The sequence below is a fragment of the Balaenoptera ricei genome, chromosome 4 (genome assembly GCF_028023285.1).
Source record: "Balaenoptera ricei isolate mBalRic1 chromosome 4, mBalRic1.hap2, whole genome shotgun sequence".
NCBI lineage: Eukaryota > Metazoa > Chordata > Mammalia > Artiodactyla > Balaenopteridae > Balaenoptera > Balaenoptera ricei.
In genome coordinates this window covers 733,927-745,141 of record NC_082642.1, presented here as the reverse complement: position 1 = coordinate 745,141, position 11,215 = coordinate 733,927, and the positions used below count along the sequence as shown (strand labels likewise).

At 47.8% G+C, this 11,215-nt stretch overlaps 1 protein-coding gene across 2 annotated transcripts; it reads right to left on the bottom strand.

Moving 5' to 3' along the window:
• Positions 1–2,575: 2,575 nt before the first annotated feature.
• SHOX2 (SHOX homeobox 2) lies at positions 2,576–11,215 on the bottom strand. 2 transcript variants are annotated; one of them, XM_059921840.1, is made up of 5 exons: positions 10,867–11,215; positions 7,752–7,960; positions 5,327–5,384; positions 4,922–5,010; positions 2,576–3,373 (listed from the first exon to the last, which is right to left on the bottom strand). In XM_059921840.1, exons 1-5 carry the CDS (start codon positions 11,213–11,215, stop codon positions 3,080–3,082), a joined length of 999 nt encoding a protein of 332 aa, XP_059777823.1. In that variant the 3' UTR covers positions 2,576–3,079. The 2 variants fall into 2 exon arrangements, with proteins under 2 accessions (XP_059777823.1, XP_059777824.1); XM_059921841.1 differs by having other exon boundaries at positions 2,576–3,337.

Genomic DNA, 11,215 nt, shown 5'->3' with positions numbered 1-11,215 from the left:
GCCCCCAAGCAGATGTTTATTATGAAAACTCGGGACTCTTGTCAAGTAGAAGACCCGCAAGGCCTGAGCTCTGAATACGGCCCAAGTCCTGTTCTGTGGTCTTTGAAGACTAAAAGATGAAAATAAACATATCACCCACGTCTACGCGGAGGAACAGCTTTGAGTGCGAGCTCAACCCGGGAGAGGGCCGGGTTGGGGAGGACGGAGCAAGGCCCGAGGATACGGGGCTTTGTCGCAGAGAGGGTCTCCTCTACGCATCCTCCGCCCCCTAGGGGGCCCCAGGGGACACTCGGGACACCCTCAATTTTGGCGGAGGGTGTCCCCTATCCCAAGAGTCCGAGAGGGAAGGGAAGGGAAGGTCAGGTCCTGTCCCGGGTCTTCACAGTCTGTACCCACCCGCAAACAGGCAGAGGCTTCGGGCTTAGTAGGCAGGATTTCTTCCGGGAGAGGGGACAGGAGGAGGAGGGAGGGAGGGAGGGGCTCCTCGGTATCCGGAGGACGGCTAAGACCGGCTTTTCCTAAACACGATCCTAGCTTCTACCTTTCCCTAAATTTAACGAACGAAAAATCTGTTTGGGCCAAAGCGCTAAACTGAAGTGGGAGGCGGGGGACCCGCTCTCCCCGGCACCACCGCCCCGCTTCGCGGCCCTTATCTCACTCCCAAACCGCCACCGACTCCGGGAAGGGTCGGCGACCTGGGACCAAGTGTCTGTCTTGCCACAATTAACCCAGGTGGATTTCACACCGCGTGACCACGCTTTCCTTCCTCCCCAAAATGTTCCCCAAATGAACTTAAAGGGCGAAAGTGCAGCAGAATGAAGAACGAGAGTCCGTCTTGGGGAAGGGGGTTATTCTATGTTATTCTACATGTTATCTGTTCCTTTATTGATTTGGTGTAAAATCAATCCGGTTTCTGTGCTGGGTGGATAAAATGGGGCGGGCGGGGGGCATTTTCTCTCAGGGCTTCCGAGAGCCACAGAGCCACCATTCTCACGGTCCGGTCCCTTGATTGCCGCACATAGGAGAAGAGGCAAGCGCTTTTCCAAGCTGGTATAGTTGAGAGAGACACACATTCATCAAAAAGGAAGAAAGAAAGACTATCCCGGATAGTTTAATAGTAACAGGAACAAAGATGACGCGAACCCCATCAAATGAAACAATACTATTTTCATTCAATTGATCGCAAAGTGTCTTCAATTAATAACTTGGCACTTATTTAAAAGGTTTAACAGAGGTGAGACCGAAACATTTTGTACCGACAACACGTCATGAAATAACAGAATCTTCTTTTGTTTAAAATAACTTAATACACTAGAAAAAATATGGCAAATATAAATAATTTTGTTTTCATGGAGAACAAATAGTTACAAAGCTCAACCGCATACCAAAGTTCAGCTAAAAGAGCTTTTCCTCGTTCTTGTATAAGGGATTAAAAAAAAAAAACAAAACAAAAAAAAACTAAGGAGACTTTTTTTTAGAGAATTGGGATACAGATTGCTTAGTCCAGGGTATCCCAGTTTAAATAGCTACATGAATTGAGACAAACAAAAATATTACTTGAATATACACCCTTGTGAGATAAAATGCAAATGTTGAAAGTCAACTATCAGTTCACACGTTATAGCCAAAATAAACTTTGTTCTTGTTTATCAACATATTTTACACAAACTTAGTGCCTGTATCTATCTGGGTGTTGTTTAAAGTGAGTGTGATGGGACAGAGAGGGGGAAATAAAGGACGGTCCTCAAATAGGACTTTAGGAAATCTGCAAGAGGGAATACAAGAAAAGGGGGAGGAGAGGGGACTAACACTGAGCGCCCACTATGTATCAGGCACCACGTGAGGCGCTGTACCTTCATCGTTTCATTTATCTTTTCTTTTTCCTTTGCCCACATTTTCTACCTGCCTCTGTTGTCTTGGGACAATCAGAGTGTAACTTTTTTGCCCTTCAGACTTTTTTCTTTTGTCCCCCAGGATTAAAGACGGGACAAAAATAAATATACATAGAAATATATATATCAATTTCCAGATGCTTTGGGTATTGTTTTTATACTGGAAATGACAATGGAGTTAAGTGCATGTGAGTAAAGCGGGGAGTGGGGGAGACACCATCAATGGAATACAAGTAACATGCAAACCGGAATTTACTGTCAGCAGTCTGGACAGTTCTGCCATAATAATTTTCTCAGAGAAATCACTATCTGTGGTATCAGTTTTGTATTAATATCATTTTTTTTCTCTCCTCGTTTTTATACTGTCTTCCCTCTTCTTGCTCTTCCATACGTGGTGGTTTTTAACTCAAAGCACCTGATTCAACGTAAAAGGAGGCCCGCCTCTCTTATCAAATTTCTTGTATTAAAGTGAACTTCGCAGAAAAAGGTCAGTTTCAAAACCTGTGAACTTCCCAGCTGCGTACATTTTTTTCATCTTAATTCTTTAAATAATTATACCTCTTCCTTCTGTTTTGCCTTCTTAGCCCATTTTAAAAAACATACACTTTAAGTTGGTAACTCCCCACCCCCCACCCCCGCCCCAATTCTCTCGAGATTCGTCCAGGTTCTTTTTCCATATTTTTTAATGTACAAAATACTTTAAATTTTTTTCTTTTTTGTTCCTTGGTTCTCTCTCCGATTTCAGCTTCTGACGAATAGCAATAAGTTCCCTTTCTCTATTTCTCTCTGGTTTGTCTTTTCTACCTTTTTTCCCCTCATTTTTTATTAACAGGATTTTTATTTCTACGCAAGAGTCCATCGTTGCAGTTTTGCCGTGAGCCACACTCCGCTGTCCCAGCACTCCCTTGTCCAGTCTCTCTCCAGACCTCCCAAACCCAGCCCTACAAAGCCAAATTCTAGGCCCTTGGGTAGGTGAATGGTCAGGAGCCACGGAGCTGGTGCCCCTCTTGGGATCCCAGGTCACGCCCTCCGAGTCCGGGATGTGGAATGGGGCAAGGGGCGATCAGCCGGGTGGAAAGAGGCTCGGCTCCCGAGGTCCGGAGCAGGTAACGGAGAAGCAGCGGGGCTCGGAGGGCGTGCAGGCTGCGCGCCGTGCTGCAGGCGCGACGTTGGCGCTGGCGTTGGCGTCACAGACCCAAGGCGGCCGCGTGCTTTTTGGCTTTCAGTCTGAGATCCGCGATGCTGGAGTTCTTGCTGGTAGTCTTGGCGGCAGCTGCGGCAGCCACGACGGAGGCGGCAGAAGCTGAGTCCGCGGCCAGCGTGGCGAGCGGCAGTCCGAAGGGCGGCGCGGGGAACATCATGTAGGGCGCGTGCGCGGCCAGGTGCGGGTGCAGGTGGTGGTGCGCGTGCGCCACGGCGCTGTCCAGCTGCAGCTGAGCCTGAACCTGAAAGGACAAGGGCGTCACGTTGCAATGACTATCCTAGGGTGACAACAGAATAGAAACAGAGCATTAACGGCGTCCAGCTTAGCTCGGGGAAGGCTGGGGCAGGGGACGGGAAAGGGGCATTTGGCTGACCTTATCAGTCTGTTACTGAATCTGGGGCGCCACAGGGATATTCCAGTGCCCCTGAGTCTCTGCAACTCGCTCAGTGTGGCCTATCCCCTTGAGTCCCAGGGACTCCCGTCTGCAGGAATTGTGGCCGCCCCCTCGGGAGCTGGGTCCGTCAGAGGGCGACATTGCTATTGTGCTAATACATCACCCTCCTGAAAATAACAATGTATATTGGACAGACGATGGGGTGAGGGTCATTACCCTCCTCTCTTGATGCTGTCATACACCTTTTACCCTGCTACTAAAGCACTGAAGTACCATTAAGCAAATTACAAAACTTTTAAAATGTCACCTAGGAAGTTATTGCATCTTCATCACAACTGGCACAATTGTTAGTACTTCTAACATTTACTGCTATTAAAATTACCTTGGGATCTTGTTAAAATGTGGATTCTGATTCAGAAGGTCTAGTGTAGGGCCAGAGATTCTGCATTTCTAACAATCTCCCAGCTGATGCCGATGCTGCAGACTAGGAGATCACCTTCTGAGTAGTAAGGGTCTCCTTTTAAGATTCCCCTCTCTCTCCAGTCATTCTCTCTTGCTTCAAAAGCCTAGCATCAGGATACCAGAATCCAGTGGTTCCAGGAGAGCTAAGATCTGCCTAATACTAACCCTCAATACACAGGTGCAGCCAGGTGTCTCCCCTGACCAGGACACTGGTATCTGAGAGTTAATTCATGACTTCACAGTCCTATGGAGCAGAGGGCCTGGCCATGGGGAAGGTCAGGCACTGGTTGGGAAAGGATTGCACCCTTAGGCTTGGAGAATGGGGAGTTCAGAGCACTGGGATTTCCCAGGATTAAATCATTGCTGCAGGCTGTACTTTTAAAATATAGTCTTAAAGGTTTCTGTATGGCTAAGAAATGGATTGCAGCCGCAAGGTGTCCCTGGGAAGACCAGTGCTTCCCTCTCTACTAGATATGAAGTTTTTCAGCTTTAAAAAATCAAGTCTGAGCTGGGAGTGTTTTTATTTATTTATTTATCTATCTATCTATCTATCTATCTTCAGTCAGAGACATTTAATGTGAATAAGAGGTAGAAAACACCTAGAAAAATATTTAGAAAGTTGCCTTAGAAACACCTCAGGACTAACCTCTGTACTGGATCTGACAAAATCTTAATCAGAAGTCTTTTCCTTCCCTCCCCAAGTGCAATCTTTAGTGCATTTTTAAAGGACCAGTTGCTGCCCTCAGGCCTCTGTGGGTTTCCCATGAGGACAGAAAGGACTAGGCATGTAGGCCCCTGACACTGTATAGGTTTTTAAAGGGGAGTAGGTCCACTATATTATCTGAAAATTGATTCTCTAACTGTATAGACACCTATATTGGGGCTCAGAGACAGGGGATGTTCAACAATTCAAGCAAATATCCAGGTCTTTTCACAGTTAAAAACAGGTTGAAACTGGGCTGTACTTGCCTGCTGAAATGGCATCCTTAAAGCACCTACATTGACGTACGGTGCTACTCTACAAGCTTCAAATTGGCTGGCAGCCCCTATGAGGACGCCTGCAAAAAATGGGGGAACAAAAAACAATAAAGTGAGATTAACATGTCCAGCATTGTTTTCCAAGGTTCCAAATGGTACCAAGACAGAACTATTTCCTTTGGAATTGTACTGTTATCTTCCTAAACTGCTGCCAAAATTTAAAGCAATGTAATTTACTCCCAAACTTTAGGACTCTCATTAACTGCCTTCGGAGCAGATTTTTAAATAAGGACCATAGTTATATTTGACAAGGTTCTTTTCTGTCTTCATAATAACAACATCCCCTAATACTCTTTTTACTTAGAGTATCAAATGTTCTTTGTCTGAGAAGCATACCTTTATGCAGTTGATTTTCTTGTTTTCTACATTTAGCTCTTCGATTTTGAAACCAAACCTACAAATTGGAGGAAAAAATAAAACCTGGATGTTATGACTCAGAGTAATGTTTTAGGCAAGGATTGGGAGATATAGCAAGCAATCTTTGAATTATATACAAGAATCTTAATTTCCAAAGTTAAAAACATAAATAAATGACAAAATAGAAAGATTTCATATACTTTTGCGAGATAGGTTGTTTCTTGATAAATTACTGTAGTCCCGGTTTCATGTTTCCACAGTTAGAATCCCCAAGGCCTAAAACTCGCCCTGGTACCTGATACTAAAGTGATAATGGGTTTAGATGTTTGCCCAGTAAGACCTGAGAAGAATGTGCTCATTAATAGCCTGTAATATTAATTAGTTTCATCTTCAAGAAAAACCAAACACCAAAGCAAATAGTGACTCTGTTTTTTGTTTTTTTTTTTTCCTGGGGGTGGGGGGGATAAGAGTGGGGGAAGAGGTAATTAGTGTCATAAAAGCCTCACTACAAAGAAGTTTAGAATTTCTCTGTTCCTCTGTGCAGCAGAGTGTAACATGGTAGCAGAATAATTGTGCCATTATCATGATAATCTAATTTGCTTCTATAGAAAAAGCCACTGGGTGCAGTTAGGGTAGTAGAGAAGTGTCCAGAAGACAGATCAAAATTTAAATAAAGTATGAAAAAATAAATACCAGCAATGAAGTTCACTTATTATAAGAAAAAAAGAAGAACATTCTGTGAAATGGGAGTGGGGTATGAATCAAGTAACTGCTGGATGCTATCTTCTCCCAGATATTACCTTCTTAGATAAACTTGCCAACTTTTAGAGGCAGTATGGAAGATTTTAAGAAATTCAAATAAAGCTTGCTTTTATACTCCAATAATATAGCATTATATTCCAATAATACAGCATATTGACTGATTCATAAATTAATGTTAAAAAAACATGAAAGTAAAATATTGCTTCAGAGCTTTCTTCTTGTTTTTGAAAGCAAGTGTCACAGTCAATGGAAATCTTCAAAAATTCCCCTGCCATTTAGTGTAGTAGAAGGGTAGATTTCATGCCAGGGTGGCATCCTTTGTGTACCTCACATGGCCTGAGGCTTCTTGCCTCTTTTTTCCCGTAGAAGAGTTGGAGCTGATATACTAATGCTCACAACTGTAATAATTATCATCATGTCTTTAAGGGGTTGCTAAGCCTCTAGAGATCTCAGTGCACAGAGCAAAGTAGGAGAGGCTTAAAAAGGAAGGCTCTGCTGTTGATGCTGTGATGACCAAGGCAGCCTATTATTACTTTTCCCCTTTAAAGTGACTGCTCTGTTTTTGTCCTGATCCTATTACAAGACGCGGGGAAGCCCCATAAGAATTGCATAGTTCGCTGCAGATGGTGGTCTCTAGCCCAGAGACCTAGGGAGTATCTGTTACAGTGATACTTTGTAACAGCTGCAGATGTTCAGGCCTAAAACTGCTCCATGTGTTCAAACAAATAATGACTATCATTTTCTCCTATTTTATTATTTGAGTGGAAATACAACCTGAAACATTTAAATTCGTTTTCCATAAAACTAAAAGGATATGTATGCATGTATGTATATAATTTTTTCCCCTTAAGCGCTCCTGATGCCTACTTTTCCCATTACATTCACCGCCACAACCAGTAAAGAAAATCTGCTCCAGTGCTAACTCCATTGAGTGTGGCACTTGCTGGGGTCAGATTTTGGAAATGTCAATATTAAGATACGTGGATTGTTTTAAAATCAAGTTTCTGTACGTTCAGGTTCGCTTCCCTAGTTAAGTGAGAGAACAAAGAGTGACCAAACGCATTTATTTCTCTGCTATTTCACACACAGTTTGAGATCGACCGCTAACGGCAGACTGTAAATTTGTGCACTTAACAGTTGCTAATTTTCTTTATAGTCTGTACATCTATAAACCTAATTGGCATATCCGCTTGGCAAACCTAGATCCCAGAACAGACCCTCAAGGAAACCCAACTCCGGCGAACAAAATATTCGTTGTAACTTTTAAGGCATCCAGAAGATAAAACGTTTTCTGTGGGATTTTTTTAAGGCTTATAAAAGTAGGCCCATTAGGATTAAACCACATTAAAGGCATCGTGAGGCGAGGGTCGGGGGTGTGGTTTATAGAAACTCTGGGAGCAAGCCCAGCACAGCTTTCTTCTGCTGGGAACATATGTTGGGATGGGGTGGGGGGGGGGGGCACGGGAAGGCTTTAAGACCAAGATCTACTTTGGAACATAAGACCTCTAGCAGAGACATCGCTTCCCTTCTCACCTCACTCCAGACATTTGAACCCGCACCCTCGTCGTGTGTACCCCAGGCGACTCTCCAACCCCAGGCATGCGCCTCCTCTGCTCCCCGCGACCTCCTCACAGGCGGGTACCTGCACTCGGGCCTCGGACAGCCCCAGCCGCTGGCTCAGTTCTTCACGCATAAAGGCGTCCGGGTAGTGAGTCTCGTCAAAAAGCCTCTCCAGCTCGTTGAGTTGTTCCAGGGTGAAATTGGTCCGACTTCGCCTCTGCTTGATTTTGGTCTGGCCTTCGTCCTCCATCCCTTTCGCATCCTCTTTGCGATCCTTCGGCTCCGGGGACACTGGAGGGGGCACCACGAACAGGACCGCACACATACGTCCACGCGCGCACACAGCAACACCCACACACACAGAGACAAAAACAACACAGCAAATGCCATTACCAGATCTGTCTCCAGAAGGATGGAGGATCCTGCCCCCTCCCGGAGTTCCTGTCCAGTTCCTCACCCGGCCGCGAGGAAGAGGATCCTGGAGACGCGAAAAGATCAACTCTGGGCGGCCGCCCGCGGGCAAGGTGGGCGTTCACCCACCCATCCCTTTTGCAACTGTGGCCTCAGCTCACCTCCTCACTATTCAGCCCACAGTCCCCTGCCCTCCCCCGAGAACACCAAATCAATTCCACTCACCCTCTCTTGCATTCACTCTCCCCCACTCGCGCACAGAAACCAAAAGCGCCGCACCGGGCGGGTCACAGAACGAGATCCCGGCAGGACAGCGCGGCGAGGCCACGGACTGGCCTCTTACACCGGCCATTCCCAGAGTGCTGGGCCGTAGTCAGGCCAGCAGTGGCCGCCGCCGGCTCTCTTGTCTCTCTCAAACTTGCTGGTCTAATTTGGGAACAATTGGGCTGAAGGGTCACAGCCGGAGGACAAGACCCCGGTGCCGTATGGCACTGGGAGCCACTTTCCCGGGCGCTCTGTGCGGACCCAGGGCTTGGGCCAAATCCCGCGGACGGCCCACGGACAGTCAGGCAGTCCCTGTCCCCCCCTGCCGAATCCCAGTCGCCTGAGCAGAGGCGCCCACGCCATGTTGGCGGCCTGGAGGGCTCGCTGCCCACACCCGGCCGGAAGGCCGAGAGGCGGAAAATCAGCTTCGGGGAGCCAGCGAAACGGACCGCTGTCTCTTTCGCTCCTTTTTCCCTCCCCATTGGAAAGGCAGACGCGACCCTGAACGCTTAAACCCATAGAGATCAACAGGTTCAAGCGGAACATTCGGGATCCTCGGTTTCTATTGGTTGCTCAAAGCCTTTTCATGCATCCAGCAGCTCGGATGTTTAATAAAATATGCATTTTTCTGCTCTAGGTTTGCACACATCCGTTGCCACTTTCCTGTCCTTCCTTCTCCTCCCTTTAAAAACAGGAGCTCCACGAGTGTAAGCATACAGGGACACCAGAGGGATGTAGCTCTCTCTCTCTCTCTCTCTATATATATATTTAGGCCAAGGGACCGTGATCAGGGGAGCTGGTATCAACATAAGCTGCCCTCTGGAACCTTCATCCTCTGCGCCTGAGTCGGAGACTTGGGTTTTTAAGGTGCAAAAGCTGAGTTTGGATAATCGAGGCTGTTTGCAGTTCTTCCCAGCCCAGAATCCCGATCAGCATGGGTGTTAAAAATCATTTCCAGAAGAGCCGGCCTGCAGACAAATTAGTATTTGCCCTGAGCTTGGAAATCAACAATCCCAGGACTTCGTTTGCCCACGGTTCAGACCCTAACTTCGCGGGGGGGCCTGCTGGTGTACCCAGGGCCTGGAGCTGGGGACTCAGGCCCGGGAGGGTGCACTGGACTGCCTGACAGTTACGCTACCACTTGCCAAATTTAGGAGTACTTGGTACCCCGTCTGGGAGAAGAACCTCTAGAACTCAGTCCAGCTTGGCATTCTAGTTACTGTGATCTTAAGTGTTTCCTGCATATCTACTTCTCACAGTTCGTGTTGTGGACGTTTGTCCTTCCTCAGGGAAGAAGTGGATACATTATAGCACAAACTGAAGCCAAGTTAATAGGAAAATATTTCCACAGATATTGCAATGAAATTTAAATACGAAAACACATCTTTCAGATTTTGCCTTTGGCTTTGTTTATTTCGTGCCATCCACAGTGGAAGCCTCTCAAATTTTTGGGGCTTCAAAGAGAAAGACGTCCACATTTACAGTTGATTAACAGACTTAATATAATCTGTATTTCGCCCCCAAATTTCCACTTATTGGCCTAAACAAGAACAGACTGTGTTATAAAAGACTTAATTGCTTGCTTAAATATGTGATTCTAAGCATGCCACATATTTTCTTAATTGGAAAAATATGGCAGCACACCAGTTACTGCAGGCACCAAGTGCCAAATTAATTTTATTGTTGAACTCCTTTGAATTGGTAGAGGACGCTCCACCATTTAGAAAAAGCCTTTTCCTAACACTTTCCTGGCACCAAAGGATTATCCCACCACAAAATCAGAGTACTGGATGATGCGACGCAGTAAAATGTCGAAAAACAAACAAACAAACAAAAAAGGAGCCTAACGCATCTCCCGAAAGAAACAGCGCACAGCCTGAACCTTAGCCTGCCTTGGTCTCATTGTACCTTCATAGCTCAAAGAAAATGGGAAGTTTGGGGCCCTAAATTCCAGGGAGCCAGGGTCTTAGCGGAGTTAGCGGCAGCACGAAACCCGGGGCGACTCCAGGGTGAAATCCCAATCAATCTCTCTGTCTCTGTATCTCTGTCCCCTTTCTCTCTTTTCCTTTTTTTCCTCGGGCCTAGGAAAGGGGCTCCCGCAAACTCGGCGCTAGATGCTAACTGTAATCCCGCCGCCCGGCACAGCTACTGCCAGCACCCCCTTTCGCAGCCCGGCCCAGCGAACTTCCCCATCCGCCTGCGGGCCGTCTGGGCTGCGGGCCCATCCTCCCGTTGGTGAAAATGCGTTTCGGTGGAATGGGAGTAGCGGGAGCATCTGAGAAGGGCGCGCGCAAACCCCACACGCCCCCACCCCCTCCCCGCTCACACATTCGGACCCCACCCACGACCGTGCACACCACCGGACTCCCACCCCTCCATCCTCACTCTACCTTCCCAAGCTGGGGTCCAAGAGCCCTCTCCGCGTCCCGCCCCCCCTCCCCGCTGGGCCTTGGTGTCCTCTCCCGCCCGAAAGGAGTCAGGAAGGCGGGAAGGGGAACCGCGGCCGGGGGTCAGGCCGTTACCCTCGGTGAGCCGCGGGCTGCCCGGCTCCCTGCTTCTCTCGGCGGCGCCCATGTCCAGCTCCCGGACGGGAGAGCGCCCTCCTCCAGCTCCTCCGCCCGCTCCTCCTCCTCCTGCACCTCCTCCACCTCCTCCGCCTCCGCCTCCTCCTCCGCCGCCGCCGCCGCCTCCGCCGGCCGCCCGGACTGCGGGACTGCTGCGGTCGTCACGGCCCGGCTCCGCGCAGCCGGCCGGCTCCTTGGCCCCGCGCAGCGGCCCGCTCTCCAGCACCTCCCGGTACGTGATAGCCTCCTTCTTCTCCTTCACTTTCTGGTCAAAAGACTTCGAGACGAACGCCGTAAGTTCTTCCAT